General features: G+C 62.3%; 2 protein-coding genes and 1 non-coding gene across 3 annotated transcripts in view; all 3 read left to right on the forward strand.

Moving 5' to 3' along the window:
• The first annotated feature begins 60 nt into the window (after window positions 1–60).
• Window positions 61–132, forward strand: TRNAM-CAU (transfer RNA methionine (anticodon CAU)). The gene has a single exon. It is a non-coding gene; the product is annotated as a tRNA-Met (tRNA).
• A 1,211-nt stretch (window positions 133–1,343) lies between these two features.
• On the forward strand, window positions 1,344–11,368 carry NPR1 (natriuretic peptide receptor 1). The gene is given in 22 exon segments (XM_055697183.1): window positions 1,344–2,045; window positions 3,998–4,023; window positions 4,025–4,198; window positions 4,808–4,921; window positions 5,558–5,693; window positions 5,835–5,926; window positions 6,009–6,144; window positions 6,237–6,321; window positions 6,424–6,544; window positions 6,624–6,698; window positions 6,789–6,866; window positions 6,981–7,085; window positions 7,311–7,382; window positions 7,461–7,620; window positions 7,700–7,855; window positions 8,338–8,506; window positions 8,589–8,735; window positions 9,348–9,540; window positions 9,651–9,825; window positions 10,386–10,484; window positions 10,592–10,683; window positions 11,033–11,368. Coding segments are annotated over 22 exon segments (3,150 nt in total). The 5' UTR covers window positions 1,344–1,363; the 3' UTR covers window positions 11,096–11,368.
• Window positions 11,369–12,304: 936 nt separating this feature from the next.
• Window positions 12,305–19,072, forward strand: part of INTS3 (integrator complex subunit 3) — a 43,062-nt gene continuing 36,294 nt past the window's right edge. The window contains exons 1-3 of the mRNA XM_055697030.1: window positions 12,305–13,151; window positions 16,726–16,809; window positions 17,917–18,000. Of these exons, the coding sequence (XP_055553005.1) occupies window positions 13,059–13,151; window positions 16,726–16,809; window positions 17,917–18,000 (261 nt within the window). The 5' untranslated portion in view covers window positions 12,305–13,058. The remainder of the gene's footprint in view (window positions 13,152–16,725; window positions 16,810–17,916; window positions 18,001–19,072) is intronic.

A 19,072-nucleotide genomic window follows, 5' to 3' on the forward strand; every position in this document is an offset into this window, starting at 1 on the left:
GTGCGCATGCGCGCAGCGAGAACCTCTACTTATGGCGCCGGGAGAGACTACCCACCAAGCAGCAGAGTGGCGCAGCGGAAGCGTGCTGGGCCCATAACCCAGAGGTCGATGGATCGAAACCATCCTCTGCTAGCAACACTTTTCCTACCCTCCACCCCAGTTTCTTTTCTTAATTAGCGCCTTCATTAATAACTTTAATTTTTACCGTCGCCTCTGGTGTTTCCTAATCCTCTCCGGAGAGACTGACCTTTTCCAGCTTTGCCCGGCACAGCAGGGTACGGTATGTCAGAAGTGTCCCGGGATGGCCGGGGTCACACGTGTCCCCAGGAGCCATGTGTGTCCCCACTGCACCCTGTGTGTCGTGGAGGGGGAGCGCCACGCGTGTTGCCAAACGCTGTGCTTGTCCCCAGCATGGGAATATGCCGGCGGGGGAGCACCACGCGTGTCCCCAAACCCACGCGTGTCCGCAAAACCACGCGTGTCCCCAAACCCACGCGTGTCCCCAAGCGCTGAGCCTGTCTCTGGATCCACGCGTCTCCCCCGAGCGCTCCCAGGAGCACGCAGCCCCCGGCGCAGCGTCTATCCAGGGTAACCTCCCCGTTCCCATGGGGCTGCTGTGACGGTGACATGGGGCAGGAGGTCCCAGGGGGCGTGGGGAGGGGGGAGGAGTGGCCGAGCCCCCCCCACCCGGGGGCTGAAGCCTGGTGGGCTCCATAGGGATGCGACGGGGTCCAGGGTGTTTGTTGTGCACTGATGAGTTTGTCAGGTCTCAGCCCGCCACTGGTGACCATGTAGCAGGAGGTGGCACCAGGAGTAGGTGACCACGGTAGCCACGACATGCCGGGATGGCGTGCCACCCCCATCCTGGCGTGTCGTGGCTACTGTGGCCAGCCACTCCCAGTGCCACCCCTGTCCTGGCGTGTCGTGGCTACCATGGCCACCCACTCCTTGTGCCACCCTTTTCTGGCATGTCATGGCTACCGTGGCCACCTACTCCTGGTGCCAGCCCTGTCTGGCATGTCGCGGCTACTGTGGCCACCCACTCCTGATGCCACCCCTGTCCCAGTGTGTTGTGGCTACTGTGGCCACCCACTCCCGGTGCGACCCTGTCACCTGCACCTGGTGCCACCCCCGTCCGGCATATTGTGGCTACCATGGCCACCCACTCCCGGTGCCACCCCGCCATCCCACATCCCACGAGTGGGGATATCCCCACCCACCACCGGGCGGCCCCATCCTCCCTCCCGGCGGGAAGGAAGGAGTTAAGCTCGGTGTGGATGCTAACGGCCCTTTGTGTCACTGGGGGGGGGGGGGGAGGAAGGGCTCAGCCCTGTCACGGGGGAGAAGCCACTCTCCGTGGGCGATGCTGGCGGTGCTGGCCCTGCTCTGCGGTGCGGTGACGGTGGCGGCGACAGCGGGGACGACCGCGTTGACTTTAGCTGTGGTGTTACCCGAACACAATCTCACCTACCCGTGGGCTTGGCCACGAGTGGGACCAGCGGTGCGCTTGGCCGCCGCCACCGTTAATGCCCGAGCCGATTTATTACCGGGCTTTACCCTCCGGTGGGTTTTCGGTAGCAGCGAGGATCGGCACGGTGTTTGCTCTGAAATGGCTGCGCCGTTGGCCGCTGTTGACCTCCAGCTCGCTCATCACCCCGCTGCATTTTTGGGACCCGGGTGCGTCTACACGGCGGCCCCAGTAGCCCGCTTTACAAGCCACTGGCGGCTTCCACTGGTGACAGCGGGTGCCGAAGCCCACGGCTTTGACGACAAGCAAGAGCAATTCGGGTTGACCACCCGTGCTGGTCCCAGTCACCGTAAACTGGGTGAACTGGGTGTGCAGCTCCATCGGCGTTTCAATTGGACCCATCGGGCTTTACTGGTTTACTGGGATGAGAAACTGGACGACCGGCCGTACTTCTTCGCCGCCGAGGGGCTGTACGTCCAGCTGCCCACCCTGCGCAACCTCACCGTCATGGACGTCGTCTTCCGCGACGGCGGCAACTTCTCCTTCATCATCCAGGAGATCAAGCAGAAGGGACGGAGTGAGTGCTGGGGGGGAACGGGACGCACCGACGGGGGGTGGTCCTGCTGCGGGCTGGCACGGGGAGAGGGACCGGGGTGGCGGTGGTGGGGTGCTGGGGCAGTGCATGGGTGGGCATGGCTGTGCGCGGCTCTGCACGGCTCCACGCGGGGTGAGCACGGCTCTGCACGGCTCGGCACGGGTGTGTACGGCTGTGCCCACGTGTGCCCGGGTTCGCACAGCTCTACACGGCTCCACGCGGGTGTGCATGGCTGTGCACGGGTGTTCATAGCGGTACACAGCTGAGCACAGCTGTTCAAAACTTTACATGGGTGTGCACGGCTCTGCATGACTTTACACGGGTGTGCACGGCTCAGCACGGTTCTGCACAGCTGTACACGGGTATGCATGGCTCAGCACGGCTCTGCATGACTTTACACGGGTGTGCACAGCTCAGCACGGTTCTGCACAGCTGTACATGGGTGTGCATGGCTCAGCACGGCTCTGCATGACTTTACACGGGTGTGCACAGCTCAGCACGGTTCTGCACAGCTGTACACGGGTGTGCATGGCTCAGCACGGCTCTGCATGACTTTACACGGGTGTGCACGGCTCAGCACAGCTCTGCACAGCTGTACATGGGTGTGCATGGCTCAGCACGGCTCTGCATGACTTTACAGGAGTGTGCACGGCTCAGCACGGTTCTGCACAGCTGTACATGGGTGTGCACAGCTCAGCACGGCTCTGCACAGCTGTACACGGGTGTGCATGGCTCAGCACAGCTCTGCATGACTTTACACGGGTGTGCACGGCTCAGCACGGTTCTGCACAGCTGTACACGGGTGTGCATGGCTCAGCACGGCTCTGCATGACTTTACAGGAGTGTGCACTGCTCAGCGCGGCTCTGCACAGCTGTACATGGGTGTGCATGGCTCAGCACGGCTCTGCATAACTTTACAGGAGTGTGCACTGCTCAGCGCGGCTCTGCACAACTGTACATGGGTGTGCATGGCTCAGCACGGCTCTGCATAACTTTACAGGAGTGTGCACGGCTCAGCACGGCTCTGCACAGCTGTACATGGGTGTGCATGGCTCAGCACGGCTCTGCATGACTTTACAGGAGTGTGCACGGCTCAGCACGGCTCTGCACAGCTGTACACGGATGTGCGTGGCTCAGCACAGTTGTACATAGGTGTGCATGGCTCTGCGCGACTGTACACAGGAATGCTGCATAACCACACACGCATCATGCATGTGCTGCCCCATCCTGCACCCTGACACCCCCCCGGCCCCCCACCCTGTGTCATGCCCCACCAGGAGCTGCTGAGCGGGGCTACCTGCCCCGGTCCCCTCTGTGCGGTTGGCCCAGGCTGGCTCTGTCCCCGTCCCCATCGGAGCCATCCCGGGTGGCACCAGGGGAGCGGGTGTCGGTGGGGCTGGCGCTGGGTGGGTAGCCTCTGGCACCCCCAGCCTCGCCACCTTGCTGCTCACCCCGGGTGGGTGCTGCTTTGAGGCCCCGGGGTCCTGGTGGGTGGCACGGCTGCGTCCCATGCTGGGCAGCACCCCGGGACCCCACCGGCACCGTGACCCCCTGCTGAAGGGGACCATGGCAGTGGGGTGGCAGCACCCACCGGGGCCACCGTGCCGCCGAGTCAATCTCTGCCGGGATCTGGGCCACAGGGAGGAGGAAACAGAGTCGGGAAAACAGGAAACCTGGGCCTGGCGCCTGTGTTGGAGGGCAGAGGCGGGCAGGGCACGGGGGGGGGGGGGGGGGCGGGGGGGGCAGGCAGAGGGGGTTGGGACCCCCCAGCTCCCCAGCACCCCGCTTGGCCACCCTCCACCCACTCAGCAGCATGACCCCACCGCGTGTCACCTCCCACGTCAAGCAGGGACCCTCGGGATGCTGAGGGTCTCGGGGGGTCTCCCAGGGACGGGGGGGTCCCGGGGTGCCACGAGCTGTCTCACCCTGCGCAGTCGTGTACGTGTGCTGCGCCCCCGGCCACGCTGCGGGAGCTGATGCTGCAGGCGGGGCGCGAAGGGCTGACCCGCGGCGACTACGCCTTCTTCTACATCGACATCTTCGGGGCCAGCCTGCAGGGCCGCCGCTTCCCCGAGCCCCAGCAGCCGTGGAGGCGGGGGGACCGCCACGACGCCAGCGCCCGGCAGGCCTTTGAGGTGAGCCGGGGCTCTGCGCTGGCACCCACCGCACATGCGTGTGCATGTGCACGGGCTCCCACCCACGCATGTGCATGTGCACGGGCACCCAGTGCACCCACATGTGTATGTGCACAGGCACCCACTGCACACATCTGTGCATGTGCACAGGCTCCCACCCACGCATGCATGTGCACGGGCATCCACCACACGTGTGTGTGCATGTGCCTGGGCTCCCACCCACATGTCTGTGTGCACAGGCACATATGTGTGTGTGCATGTGCCTGAGCACCCACCACACCCACATGTGCATGTGCACGGGCTCCCACCCCTGTGTGTGCATGCACAGGCACCCATCCACACATGCATGTGCACAGGCACCCACCATGCACGTGTGTGCGTTTGCGCAGGCACTAACCCCCATGTGCGTGCCCCCCACGGGGAGCGGGGCTGCGGTGGGTGCCGGAGCACCCCCGTGCCCCCCCCTAGCTCCCGGCTGCTGGTGACCCCCGAGGAGGAAGGAAACGGGATCAATGGTGTCGGGGCCCTGCCCCGCGCCCAGTGTGGGACCCCCGGTCCCCTGGAGTGGGCAGGGTCCCTGGCCCCGCTGCCAGCCGCTGTCCCCCCCAGGCTGTCACCATCATCACCTACAAGGAGCCCGAGAACCCCGAGTACCGGCCCTTCCTGGCGCGGCTGAAGGATGAGGCGCTCACCCACTTCAACTTCTCCATGAAGGATGATTTGGTGGGACACGGCGGGATGGAGCCAGGAAGGCTGTGGGGCACGGGGGGGAGCTGGGGCTGCTGGGGGGCTGGGGTGGTGCTGGGGACAAAGGAACAAGGGGACACAGGGTTGAGCTGGGGACAAGGGGACATGGAATGGAGCTGGGGACACGGGATGGAGCTGGAGCTGCTGGGGGACATGGGATGGAGCTGGGAACATGGGATGGAGCTGGAGCTGCTGGGGGACAAGGGAGCTGGAGCTGCTGGGGATGTGGGATGGAACTGGAGCTGCTGGGGGACACAGGATGGAGCTGGGGACAGGGGATGGAGCTGGAGCTGCTGTGGGACGTGGGATGGAGTTGGGGACATGGGATGGAGCTGGAGCTTCTGGGGGACATGAGAGCTGGAGCTGCTGGGGAACATGGGGTGGAGCTGGGGACAAAGGATCAGGGGATGGAGCTGGAGCTGCTGGGGGACACAGGATGGAGATGGAGCTGCTAAGGGACATGGGATGGAGCTGGGGACAGGGACAAGGGGATGTGGGATGGAGCTGAGGCTGCTGGGGACAAGGAGCTGTGGGATGACCTAGGGCTGCTGGGGACAAGGGGACAGGGACCCCAGGCTGTGCCCCATCCCCGAGCCATCTCGGTGCCACCAGATGAACTTCATCGCGGCTGCCTTCCACGACGGGGTGCTGCTCTACGCCCAGGCCGTCACCGAGACGCTGGAGCGGGGAGGCTCCATCACCAACGCCTCCGCCATCACCCGCCAGATGTGGAACCGCACCTTCTATGGTGAGCCCTGTCCCCGTCCCAGCTGGGTGCCACCCACCAACCCCGTTGGGAGGATGATCCGTTGGGTTTGGAGCCCCCACCCATGGACTGGTGTCCCCAGGGTCCCCCCTACCCCGGCAGCCACTCACCCTCTGTCCCCAGGTGTCACCGGCTTCCTGAAGATCGATGAGAATGGAGACCGGGAGAGCGACTACTCCCTGTGGGACATGGACCCGGTGCTGGGGGACTTCCAGGTGAGCCCCACTGCGGGGGCAGCTGGTCCCATGGGGCAGCTGGGAGCCCCCTCCCACCCATTTCTTGCCCCCCCTCCCCAAGATCGTGGCCAACTACAATGGCACCACCAAGAAGATTGAGATGGTGCCAGGGCGTGAGATCCACTGGCCGGGGAACATGGTCCCCTCTGACGTCCCCCCCTGTGGCTTCGATAACAGCGACCCGCTGTGCCGCAAAGGTGAGCAGTGATGGCGGGGGGGGGGGACACAACACGAGACCCCCCACCCTGGGCACCCACTGGCCCCTCACCACCCTCCTCTTGCTGTGCAGCCAACCTGTCCACCCTGGAGGTCCTGTCCCTCGTGGTCAGCCTGATCCTCCTGGCCATCACCGTCACCTCCTTCTTCATCTACAGGTGGGGGTGCCGGGGTCGGGGAGGGTGACCCCGAGGCTGCGCTGCTGTCCCCAGAGGTGGGGGGACACAGGCGGGGGGTCTCACCCTGCCCTCCCGGCACAGGAAGCTGCAACTGGAGAAGGAGCTGGCGGCCGAGCTGTGGCGTGTCCAGTGGGAGGACGTGCAGATGAGCAGCTTGGAGAAACACCTCCGGAGCGCCGGCAGCAAGCTCACCCTCTCCCTGGTGGGCACCCAGCCCGTCCCCAGCCCCGCTCCAGAGGCAGGGACCTGGTGCAGGGCTCACCCCGTGTCCCTTTCCCCAGAGGGGCTCCAACTACGGCTCGCTGATGACCATGGAGGGACAGTTCCAGGTCTACGCCAAGACGGCATATTACAAGGTATGGGGGTGCGGGAGCAGGGGTGGGCACCCACCACCCCACCGGGCACCCACCACCCCACCAGGCACCCATCACCCCGTGTCTCCCCAGGGCAACCTCGTGGCTGTGAAGCACCTCAACCGCAAGCGCATCGAGCTGACGCGCAAGGTCTTGTTTGAGCTGAAGCATGTAGGTGGCGCCCGGTTTGGCATCACGCGGTGGGGTGGGGGTGCCCAGCCGGGTGTCCCCTGGCTGGGGTGGGGGGTGACGTGAGCCTGGTCCCACACCCTGCTCCCGGCTTAGATGCGGGATGTCCAGAATGAGCATCTGACCCGCTTCATCGGCGCCTGCACTGACCCCCCAAACATCTGCATCCTGACGGAGTACTGCCCGCGCGGGAGCCTCCAGGTACCAGCAGGGTCCTGGTCCCTGGCAGCCGTCTGGGGCTGGAGCTGCTCCCTCCAGTGCCCATCACCCAGCGTTGGGGCTGCACAGTGCCCATCACCCATCGTTGGGGCCACACGGTGCCCATCACCCAGCGTCGGGGCTGCTCACAGCAGGCAGATGGGTGCTGTCCCCCATCCCTGGACCATCCCTGGTGGGAGGACAGCAAGGTGACCCTCATGTCCCCAGGACATCTTGGAGAACGAGAGCATCACGCTGGACTGGATGTTCCGCTATTCCCTCACCCATGACATCGTCAAGGTAACGAGATGGTTCCCACGGGGGTCCCCATTCCCATGGCAGGGGGGCAGCGGGTCCGATGGCTCTCCATCCTGCCAGGGGATGCAGTTCCTGCACAATGGGGTCATCGTCTCCCACGGGAACCTCAAGTCCTCCAACTGTGTGGTGGACAGCCGCTTCGTGCTGAAGATCACAGACTATGGGTTGGAGAGCTTCCGCGTAGCCCCCGATGGCGAGGACTCCCACGCACTCTTCGCCAGTGAGCAACCTGCCCATCCCCCCACCCCGCCCCTGCCTGGGGTCCCTGCCTGGCCTCAGCCCCCTCCCTGGTGCCACAGAGAAGCTGTGGACGGCGCCCGAGCTGCTGCGGATGGAGTCACCGCCGGCCCGCGGCACGCAGAAGGGCGACGTTTACAGCTTCGGCATCATCCTGCAAGAGATTGCCCTGCGCAACGGCGTCTTCTACGTGGAGGGGCTCGACCTGAGCCCTAAAGGTGGGGGGGAGGGCCAGGGACCAGCTGATGGGTGCTTGGACGAGTTGATGATGGGTGCTCGGACCTGTTGGCGATGGGTGCTCGGACCTGTTGGTGATGGTGATGGGTGCTCAGACCTGTTGGTGATGGTGATGGGTGCTCGGACCTGTTGGTGATGGGTGCTTGGAACTGCTGTCAATGGATGCTTAGACCTGCTGCTGGATTCTTGGTCCAGTTGATGGGTGCTTGGACCTGCTCTGATGGGTGCTTAGCCCTGCTGATGACTTATTGGACCATCTGACAAGTGCTTGGACCAGCTGATGGGTTGTTGGACCAGCTGATGGGTTGTTGGCCTCACTAGATGGGTGCTTGGACCAGCTGATGGGTTGTTGGCCTCACTGATGGGTGCTTGGACCTGCTGTGATGGGTGCTTGGACCTGCTGATGGGTGCTTGGACCAGCTGATGGGTTGTTGGCCTCACTGATGGGTGCTTGGACCCACAGAGATCATTGAGCGGGTGAAGAGCGGGGAGCGCCCCAGCTTCCGCCCCTCGGCCAACGTGGGGTGCCACATGGAAGAGCTGGGCCAGCTGATGCAGCACTGCTGGGCCGAGGACGTGCTGGAGCGCCCCGACTTCAACCAGATCAAGGTCCAGCTCCGCAAGTTCAACAGGTACCTCTGGCTCCCCCAGCCCTGTGGGCAGTGGGTGACCCCGAAAAAGGTCCCTGGATGGGTGCTCACCCCCTGCCTGCAGGGAGAGCAGCAGCAACATCCTGGACAACCTGCTGTCGCGCATGGAGCAGTACGCCAACAACCTGGAGGAGCTGGTGGAGGAGCGAACCCAAGCCTACCTGGAGGAGAAACGCAAGGCTGAGGCTCTCCTCTACCAAATCCTGCCCCAGTAAGCACTGGGGGGGCCCCCGGCCCCTGTGCACCCCCTTACTGCTGGGCACCACACCGGCATCCCCTGCCTGCCCCAGGCTGGGGTCCCCCGTGGATGCCCTGCATGGCTGGGGGTGCTTGGAGGGGCTGGGGACCCCAAGGGCTCCCATGTCGCTTGGGGCTGGGGGTGCTTGGAGGGGCTGGGGACACCAAGGATCTCCATGTTGCTTGGAACTGGGGGTGTTTGGAGGGGCTGGGGACGCCCCCAGACTGGTGCATGGCTCCAGGTGCCTGAAGGGGCCAGGGACCCTAGGGACCCCCCAACATGCTTCATGGCAAGGAGTGCTTGGAGGGCTGGAGACCCCCCAGTTCCTTGTGTCATGGCTTTTTGGGGCTTGGGGTACCTAAAGGGGGCAGGGATGACCCCAGACCCCCAGCATGTGTAGGGGTGGGGGTCCTCAGAGGGACCAGGGACTACCCCGGCCCCCCATCATGCCTCAGAGCTGGGGGTCCTCAGATGGCTGGAGACCCCCAGGACCCCCTGGCATAGCTGGAGGCTGGGAAGTCCCTGCCTTCAGGAGGGGCTGGGGGGCTGTGCCCCCCCCATAACCCCCCCCCCCCCGTCCCCCAGCTCGGTGGCGGAGCAGCTGAAGCGGGGGGAGACGGTGCAGGCGGAGGCTTTCGACAGTGTCACCATCTACTTCAGTGACATCGTGGGTTTCACGGCGCTGTCGGCCGAGAGCACCCCCATGCAGGTGGTGACGCTGCTCAACGACCTCTACACCTGCTTCGACGCCATCATCGACAACTTCGACGTCTACAAAGTGAGCACATGCCAGAACATACATGAACACGCATGAACAGGCACGCACCACGGGTCACGCCGGGCACCCCAGCGACGGCGTCAGCACCCAGCACCCGTGGTGTGTCGCAGGTGGAGACGATCGGGGACGCCTACATGGTGGTGTCGGGGCTGCCGGTGCGCAACGGGAAGCTGCATGCGCGTGAGGTGGCCCGCATGGCGCTGGCACTGCTGGACGCCGTCCGCTCCTTCCGCATTCGCCACCGGCCGCAGCAGCAGCTCAAGCTGCGCATCGGCATCCACACGGGTCAGTGGGGACGGGGACGTGGGCAGTCACTGGGGACAGGGGTGGGGACGGGGCACCCCACAGGTCAGTGGGGACGGGGACATGGTGGGGTCACTGGGGATGGGGGTGGGGACGGGGCACCCCACAGGTCAGTGGGGACAGGGACGTGGCACCCACATGGGTCCATGGGGACAGGGACATGGCACCCCAATGGGTGAGTGGGGACAGGGATGGGGACATGGCACTGATGTGGGTGATTTGGGACAAGGATGGGGACATGGCACCCACATGGGTCAGCAGGGATGGGGACAGGGACATGGCACCCATGTATGGGTCACAGGGGATGGGGACATGGCACCCACACGGGCTCATGGGTGGGGGGACACAGCACCCATGTGGACCAGCAAGGATGGGGGGACAGGGCAGTCCCTGGGGCTGGGGGGACTCCCAGCCCTCTCACAGACCCCAAGGATGGGGAGGGGACATCAGCACCCAGGGGGACAGTGGGGCCATGGAGATGGGAGCCCCCAGCAAGGGGGCTGGGTCAGCCTGGGGTGGGGGGCTCACTGGGTGTCCCACAGGACCCGTCTGTGCTGGCGTCGTGGGTCTCAAGATGCCCCGGTACTGCCTCTTCGGGGACACGGTGAACACGGCCTCGCGCATGGAGTCCAACGGGGAAGGTGCTGGGGCACCCATGGGTGCTGTGGGCGCTGGGCTGGGCACCCATGGGTGCTGTGGGCGCTGGGCTGGGCACCCATGGGTGCTGATGGGACACCGCCCCCACCAGCCCTGAAGATCCACATCTCGGCGGTGACCAAGGCAGTGCTGGAGGAGTTCGGCTGCTTCGAGCTGGAGCTGCGGGGGGACGTGGAGATGAAGGTGAGCTCCAGCCCCCCCCCCAATGGCTGCCCCCGTGGGGTCCCCTCAGCATCCTCATCCCACAGCCCCACAGTGCCCCCCCCCGCACCCCCACCCCAGGGGCAATGGCTGCCCCCCCCGCACCCCGACCCCTGGGACAGTGCCCCCCCCCCTGCACCCCAAACCCTGGGGCAATGTCTCCCACCTCCCTGTACCCCGACCCCCTAAGTCATGGACCCCCCCCGCACCCCGACCCCTGGGGCAATGCCCTCCCCCCCCCAACCCCGACCCCTGGGGCAATGGGTGCCCCCCCCACACCCTGACCCCTGGAGCAATGCCCCCCCCAGCCCCCTGCCCCCTCTCTCCGCAGGGCAAGGGGAAGGTGAGGACCTACTGGCTGCTGGGGGAGCGCGGGAGCAGCACCCGGGGCTGACCCCCCCGGGGGGTTAACTCCCCCCCCAGCCCCCCGGGGCTAAGCCCGACACCACCCCCACAGCTCCCCCAGACCGGGGCCAGGCTGGTGGTCCCCGCCAGCGGCCAGGGGGGCCAGGCATGCCCCCCACGGCACCGCCCCCCACGAGCTGAACCCCGAAAGCTGCGGGGGGGGCCCCGTGTCCCAGCAGCCCTATGGCCTGGCCCTGGCACCGGGGGGGGCCAGGGGGGACACGGGGGGCCGGGGACAGTGCGGACCCCCGGGGGGGGGTGCACTAGAGCTCTAATTTTTGTAATAAAGCTGGTGTGTACGCATTCGGCGTGGGTCTCAGTGGGGTCCTGGGGTCCCCCCCTGCGTCCCCCCACACCGCCTGGTCTCACTGGGGTTCTGGGTGGTATCGGGGGTCTTCCCGTGTAGCAGCAGCTTCACAGGGGCACAAGCGCGCTTGCGGGTGGGGGGGGGGGGGGGGGGGAGGGGGGGGGCGGGGCTTGGCAAGACGGGGCACCCCGGGGGGGGAGGGGGCGGGTCCGGGGAGTCTGCGGGGCCAAAGGAGCCGGGACCGGGCAGCGGGGGTAGCAGTGGGGACAGGGGGTGGTGGGTCCGCGGGGCGGGGTGCTGGGGGGGGGCGCCAGGGCAGGGGTTGGGGGGGGTCCCAGGGCCGGGGGGGGCGGGATCCCCTGGGCAGGGGGCGGGGGGGGGTGTCACCGGGGCAGGGGCATTCCCCGGGGCAGGGGGATTACCCAGGGCAGGGGTTGGGGGGGATCCCGGGGCGGGGTCTGGGGAGGTCCCCAGGGCAGGGGGTGGGGGGGTCCCCAGGGCTGGGGTGGGGGGTCCCCGGGGCAGGGGGCTGGGGTGGTCCCCAGGGCAGGGGGCTACCCAACGGGGAGGGTTGGGGGGGGTCCCGGTGATGCACACCCCGCGGGGGGCTCAGGGGTCCTGGTCATGACCGACCCGGGGGGGTCGGGGGGTGCCGGGGGGGCCTGGCCGTGCCCGGCCAGGGGTGCTCTCGGGAGGGTTCGGGGGGTCTCGGCCATGCCCGACCCCAGGAGTCCCGGGGGTCCCCGGCCACGCGCGGCGCCTCGGGGAGCGCGAGGGCGGAGCGTCCCTCCAGTTCCGACCCGCCCCCGCCATCCCATTGGCCGAGGAGACCGTGGCGGCCCCGCCTCCCGCCCAGCTCCCCGTCCTGTCACTCCGAGCAGTATCTCTGCTGTCATTGGACAGCAGACGCGAGGGGCGGGTGCTTCCGGCCGCCTGGCGCTTCCTCTTCCCCCCGGGCCCTCCTGTCCCTCTCCCGGTGACTTCCGGTCGCGGCGCTGGGCGGGGGGTGCGGAGCCGCCGCTCCCCTCCCCCCCGGCACCGAGACCCCCGCCCGGTGGAGCCCCCCCCGCCCCGCCCTGCCCCGTCCCGCGCCGGGGGGCCTGTCACACCCCCGGCGCCCCCCGCCCCCCGCGGCGGGGACCCCCGGGACCGCCTCCCCACAGGCCTCCCCCGGGGGCCGCTCTCGCCACAGGCCTCCTCTGGCGCGGCCGACGGGGACCCCCTCCCCGCGCCGGCACCCCCGCAGCTCCCCCCGCCCCGGGCTCTCTCCAGAGCCCTCCTCCCCTAGGGCTGCCCCATCGCACAGCAGGGCGCCAGGCCGCAGGCCCCAGGCCTGCCCCAGTCAAAGAGCAGCCCCTCCACCCCTGCTAAGGGGAGGCAGCCCCCTGTACCCCCCCGTCCGGGGGCAAGCCCCCCCCTGAGGAGCAGGCAGGGGTGCCCCTGTCCCCTCCACCCCATTGCTTCCCATTGCTGGAGTGGGGGGTGCCCCGGAGGGGGGGGGTATTTCCCATAAACACCCCTCTCCCCATCCTCCCAGGAGGAAGAGCTGGGTGGGGGGGCTTACCAAGCGAAAAGGGGGGGCTCCTCTCAGGCCAATCCCCCTGGATAGGGGCTGCCCTCCTCCCTCTCCTCCCCTCCCCCAGCCATGGAGATGCAGAAGGGGAAGGGGGGAGCAGCAGGAGGAGGAGGGAAGTTGCTGGTCTCCACTCTTCTGGATGCCAAGGATGAGTTGGAGGAGGTAGGTGCCTGGGGCTGGGGGCAGGGGGGCTCCAGGGGGTGGGTTACGGGCTCAGCCCCATGCGGGGTGCGGGCAGGGTGACGCACACTGCTCCCCTTGCCCATTCCTGTGTGGGGAAGGGGCCCGTTTGAAACAGAAAACACCTCCCAGCTGGGGTCTCCCTGCCCACCTGGCCCTGGCTGTGCTTGGGCTGGGCAGCCGCAGGTTGCGGAGCAGGGTTATGAAGCTTGCTGAGCGCCGACAGGACTCATCTTTCCAGCATCTGTGAAACTTTCCGACCTGTGTTCACCAGGCCCCAGGTTACACAGCACTGTCCTACTTCCCACTGAGCTTTTCTGCCAGCAGCAGGATAAGAGACCTGGTTCTTTTACAGGTGGGGAAGGTTTGGGATCTCCCCAGGACAACTGGGATCTCCTCCTGATGTGGAGGAGCTGTGGAAGAGCCGGTAGCGCAGGGACCCGGGTGAGCTGGACATATGGCTCAGGCCCTTCTATAATGCGGATTGACACCTGGCTTGTGGGGCCACCCCAGCGAGCGTTTGGGGATATTCCTAATGCTGGTGTAGGGCCGGCTTCCCCGGTGCCATGGGTGCGGCAACACACTTGTAAATGGCTAGACTTGTGGGAGAGACCGGTTATTTATTGTGTGATGGAAACGAGTGTATTTGGGGCTCATGAAATGGTGCAGACAAAAAAACAAAAACATGTTGGATTTCAATTGCAGGAGAAAAATAGGGTGGTAACTGGAATAGCTAGGTCTCAAGGTCTGGAAACTGTCCTTTGCCATTTAGAGTGTATTTATATTCCTTCAAAGCACTCGTTGGTCCCCATGTGTGTTTTGGGTCCTGTCCAGGTCTGGACAGAACGTTCCCAGCTTCAGACCCACGCAGCTCTGCGAGTCCAGCATGGCCGGGAGCTTTGGTTGGGCTCGAATTTGGTTCCAGGCTACTGAAGCAATTCCCCTGCAGTCTGGGTCGCTCTCACCTGGATCTTTCCATGAGAGTGTCGAGTCTGGGAAGGAGCCATCAGGAGTCAGCGAGCGCGGTGGAGCTCAGTTTTGATCATGGTGATGTATCCGGGCAAACGCAGGTACCAGAAGGAGAGGACATCCCAGAGATAAGCTTTGTTTAACCATCAAGCCTTCCTCCTGTGCCTCTTAAACCACTGGGAAGCAGTGCCTTAGCCTAGAAGCCCAGTCAGCTGGGAGAAACTGGTTTGGGCATTAATTATATCCCTGAGTGCTGATGGATTTACTGTTGCAGTTTCATGGTCTTTGCATTAAAGACTCCAACAAACAGGAAGCAGAGCGTACACAGGAAGAACCGTGCATGATAGTTGCACGTTGAGTTTTCACAGTAAACAAGCTGCCATCCTTGATGGGTGAAAGGATGAAAGGAAAGGAGAAAAACCTCCTCTGGTCTTTCCCTTCAGCAGTTGTCAGAGCTGCCCGTGGCAGTAAGTTGAACACACCTGTTTCAGGGAGAGAGGTGATCAGGAGGATTGGAGCTTGTAAAAAATATATCTCCTACCAGGTGTTAACACAAAGAAATCATCATCTCGTTCCACTGTGGGTGTTGGTAGAGGCAGCAGAGCTTGTTGCAGGAACGTGAGCCATTAAACTTGCCCAAAGGTAGAAATACTGTTTTCAAATACCATACCTGGTGTTTGAAAATACAGGACCTCCATGCCTGGCAGGAGCGAGCTGGTGTGCCTCTCGTGTATCCCAAGATGGGAATACCAAACCCTGATCCTGCTAGTCCATCAGCAGGTCTCAGACCAAAGACATTCTGTGACGCTGAAGTTCCTTGCAAAGCTCTTCTGGTGGTTCATTGGCTGCATTATCTGCCAACAAGTTGTCTTATTTCTCACTGGGATTTTTCTAACTCTCTTTTGCAGCCACTGGATCTTGTCCTCCCTTTCAAATAATTCATCTGCTTTAGATTTGAGATTTTCATGGGTTTTGCCCCATTGCTCTTTCATAATGCCATAGTTGGGCCTGGAACAAAGCCGGTTTTACAAAGGCATTATCTCTGCATTACTGACCAGTATATCTTCTTTCATATTGCCTTGGAGTGGAGAACTGTTGACCTCTTTCTCAATAGCTTCTTCACTGCAGTCCCTTTGATATGCAAAGGAGTCACTAATCAGTTCCATAATCGGCATGATGTGTTTGCATTTTAATCAAGAAGCAACTGTGTAGAAATAACCTTCTTGGAACTTGCTTAGTGCCTGTCTTAGCCTGCATTTGCCACTTTTCCCTGCTGCAAACGGGTCACCGCTCTGTTAACCGTAGGCTTCAAGGAAACTCCAGGAAAGCGAGACCTCATTTTGCTGGCAGCCGCGGACACTCGCATCGCTGCCGTGGCCAAAACGGTCCAGCTGGGCCCGCAGCTCTGGCGTGGTAGCTCTGGCACTGGCAGAGAAGGCAGGGCACATCTGCCTCGCACGGCAGCAGAGCTCTTTATGGAGGAGTTTAATTTAGAACGACGTCTTGCTGTGTGAGCGGTAGCGCAGGAGCGAGACCCCGGTGTTAAAGGAGCCCGGTGGTCGAGCCACTGTGCGCTGGCAGCTGGGAGCCCTGCTCTCCACTTGTTTGCTGGCTCTCGGGTGTATCGCTGCTGTGAGAGCATGTGGTGAGCCTGCAAGTTCGTGCAGTGATTCTGTCTCCACCCCTGAGGTGGCACCACAAAGTGGGGTGAGGATTTGGCGTGCCTGCGCCCAGAGTCACGCCGCTCTGCTCAGGTTTTTCCCCGCACCAGAGGTAGACATCAGCTAACACCGGTGCCCAGCCTGCTGGACAGGAGAGAGCCACGGCTGCGGGGGGCTGCTCACACCTTGCGTGAAGTGTGGGCAACTCTCTGATTTCTCTCAAGTTGAGTGGAAGCCTTTGCCATTTGCTTCTGCGGTATTTTCATCCCTGCACTCTTGTCCCTGACCAGTCCTGACTTGGTGGCTCTTCCTATCACTTCATCCCTTGGGGTACTTGCCCACAGACATCTGCTCCTGCCGTTTGTTCTCACTCAGAAGCTGCTCAGATGTTAAGTGACGAGAACAGAAGGTTTCCAGGCTCATGCCCTGCTGTCCGGGGGGTTCCCACAGGGACAGGAGCAGTGGGTCTTGCACTGCAGAGCTGCTGGATGACAAGCTCTGGCTTCCCTGCGCTGGGGACAGCGTGTCATCTCGGGGTACGGCTCCGCTCCCAGACTGACAACCCTGCCACAAATTCAGCCTTTGCACGACTACATTTTGGCCTCATATCAAAGTGACATCAATATTAGTGTCACTGAATAATCATGCGTTTACTTTTTGGCTCTTTGAGCGGTGTCAGTGGAGTATTTAAAACCCAAACCTGTGGATAAATGGATGTTGATGAAGCGGTGGCTTCTCCAGCTGGCAGGAGATTCAGAGCCCTGACGTGAGCCAAGAACGGCTGTGGTGGCACTGGCTGTTTTTCTGTCCCTTCAGGTGTTTGGGTGGGGGTCAGAGCAGCCTCTGCTGTATCTTGGCTCAGTGAGGATACGCTCGAGTGTATCTGCTCTTCAAATTTTGTGACGTTTGGCTTTTCTCTGTTTCAGAGACTAGAAAGGTGCGTGGGCATCGTCACTTCGCTAACCAACGGGCTGTCGGAGAGGGAAGCTAACGATGCCCTCAATGCTCACGTAAGTGTCATCTCCTCGAGACGAGGAATCCTGCCTGGATGAAATCATTCGTGGTGGATTGTACTTGCACAGATCTCTGAGGGAGCGGGCGTGCAAGGCAGAGGGAACAGGCAGATACAAGGCAGGGGGACGGAGCCCGCTGCGTTCTCGCGGCTCTCAGCCTGTCAAGGATTCCCAGAGCTATTACAGTTAAAAGACAAAACAACATCGTGGCTTTAATCCTTGTCTAGTCACCTCTTCGGAAGCCGACCTGCAATGCAATTTCTTGCTGAAATCTGGCTGAGTGTGTGTCTTGCGGCGTATGCGTGCTGTGTACGTGTGCACGCACGCAGGAGTCTGTCACCACACGTGAGCGTCTCTTGTTTGTGTTTCTCATGTATTTTTGTACTCCTGTGCTGCTCAGATCAGCTTTTTCCTGGCCTCCAAACAGCCAGACTCCAGACCACTGGAAAGGGCAGGTTCAGCCTTTCTGCTGAGGGATGGAGCATTTATTTCGAACTCCACGTAGTCTTAAAATACTTGCCAGCAAGCCACAGATGTTACCGTATAAGGAAAACTCGTGTGACATGTTAATGGGCTCTCGGACATGTTGGTTGCATTTTTTCCTCCCCAGAACACCTTGGGCTGTTGGAGTCAGTGGTACAGAGTTGCCTTCCCTTAATGGGAAAAGGTCGGCAACCCAGGCTGGATTGCAGGGCTCTGAAGCTCGTGAAATGTTTTCCCAGTGTCTGTGAGAAGAGCCTGGGCAGGTTCCCAGCCAGAGGGCAGGGCGCAGGGACCTGCTGCTGTTCTTGTCTGGGGGTTTGTTGCCCCTCAGTAGCGAGATACCCTGCAGTGGTGCCACTGAAGTCGCTGGGAGGCTCTCGCTGCTGGGGGGTTTGCACCAGCATCAACTTGGCAATGGGGTAAAACGTCAGGGAGGCCCGCTATGTTTCCTGTATTCCCTTATGATCCTGCTTTGAATTCCTTGCAGGCTGCTGGGCGCTCCGTTGACCCACCCATCTGGTGGGTCTCGAGCGGGTTTTCCTTCTTCTGTTGCTTTACTGAGCTTCCTCTAAGATCCCACCTCACCTGCTCACCCACGGCACTTGCGTTTTTCTCTCTCAGATCTGTAAAGGAACCCCCCAGCACGAGGAGATCTGCCTGGGTCTTTTCACTCTGGTTTTAACCGAACCTGCTCAGGCACAGAAGGTAAGGCACGCCTGCGCCCCTCGCCGAGCGCGGAAAAGTTTGTCCCTGAGAGATTTTGCTTTCCAGGCAGCTGGGGATTCAGAGCTTGTGGAAGTTTTGGGTCTCGTGCCGGCATTGGAAGGCGCCTGGCTGGAACCCTCCGCGCTGAGCAGTGTTTATTGTAGCAGGGCAATGACTTTGCTTGAACCGTTCCTGGGTTTGTTGCATCCACGTGGCACAGGGGCAGCAGCAGCTGCTGCTCAGGGGAATGCGGATGCTGCCACCAGGGAAGGGGGCTCAGCTGGGCTCTTTCACAGCCCTGGAATTAATTGGTTTTTTTGCTGCGGGAGACAAGTACTGATTCTTAAAGGAACTGTTAAGGCCTTGCCCAGTTTCTGCCTTGTCTTTGGAGGCCCGGAACGGATTTCCATGCTGGAAGCCAGATGTAGATGACAACAGAAATAATCACCTAGACTGTAGAGGAGGAACATGTCAAATTCCTAGAGAAAATTGCTTTTTAGCAGTTCACCTCTGTTAATTTCACAGACTGGATTTAATTTTTAAATAACTTTTTAACAACGCCGTAAACTGTGATTTTTAGAATTGTAGTTAATCACCTACAGGAAGGTGAATGTTTTGTATTCTGAAGATCTTGGGTGTGGATTTGTCACTGTTGCTACAAACTGGGGGCGGGATTTGAAAATGATGTTTTCTTACAGAAACCAGACCTATTTCTGGCAGCTACAAGGAAAAACAAAAGCGCTGTTGGAAAAGCCATGCATGGCAAGTGATACCCAGGGGTCTTTGTATGGATGCATTGCATTTAACAGGGGTTGCACGGAATTTGGAAGGGTTGAAGCAGACTTTTGAAGTTGGCAGGGTCTGCCACGAGCATGGCTGAATGGTGTGCCATCTGGGATGCTCTGTAAATCCTGGCGCTGTGCTGGACCGAAGGTGACTCACACAATATTCTCTCGATTTAATCACTGCAATGAGGGCAGAGCTCTCCACCAAAGCAACAGATCTGCGTTAGCTCCTGGAACTCATAGTTGCCTTGGCATTGCTGGGTGGGATGGTCCTTGGCCATGAAGGT

The sequence above is a fragment of the Falco cherrug genome, chromosome 19 (assembly GCF_023634085.1).
Source record: "Falco cherrug isolate bFalChe1 chromosome 19, bFalChe1.pri, whole genome shotgun sequence".
Classification (NCBI taxonomy): Eukaryota; Metazoa; Chordata; class Aves; order Falconiformes; family Falconidae; genus Falco; species Falco cherrug.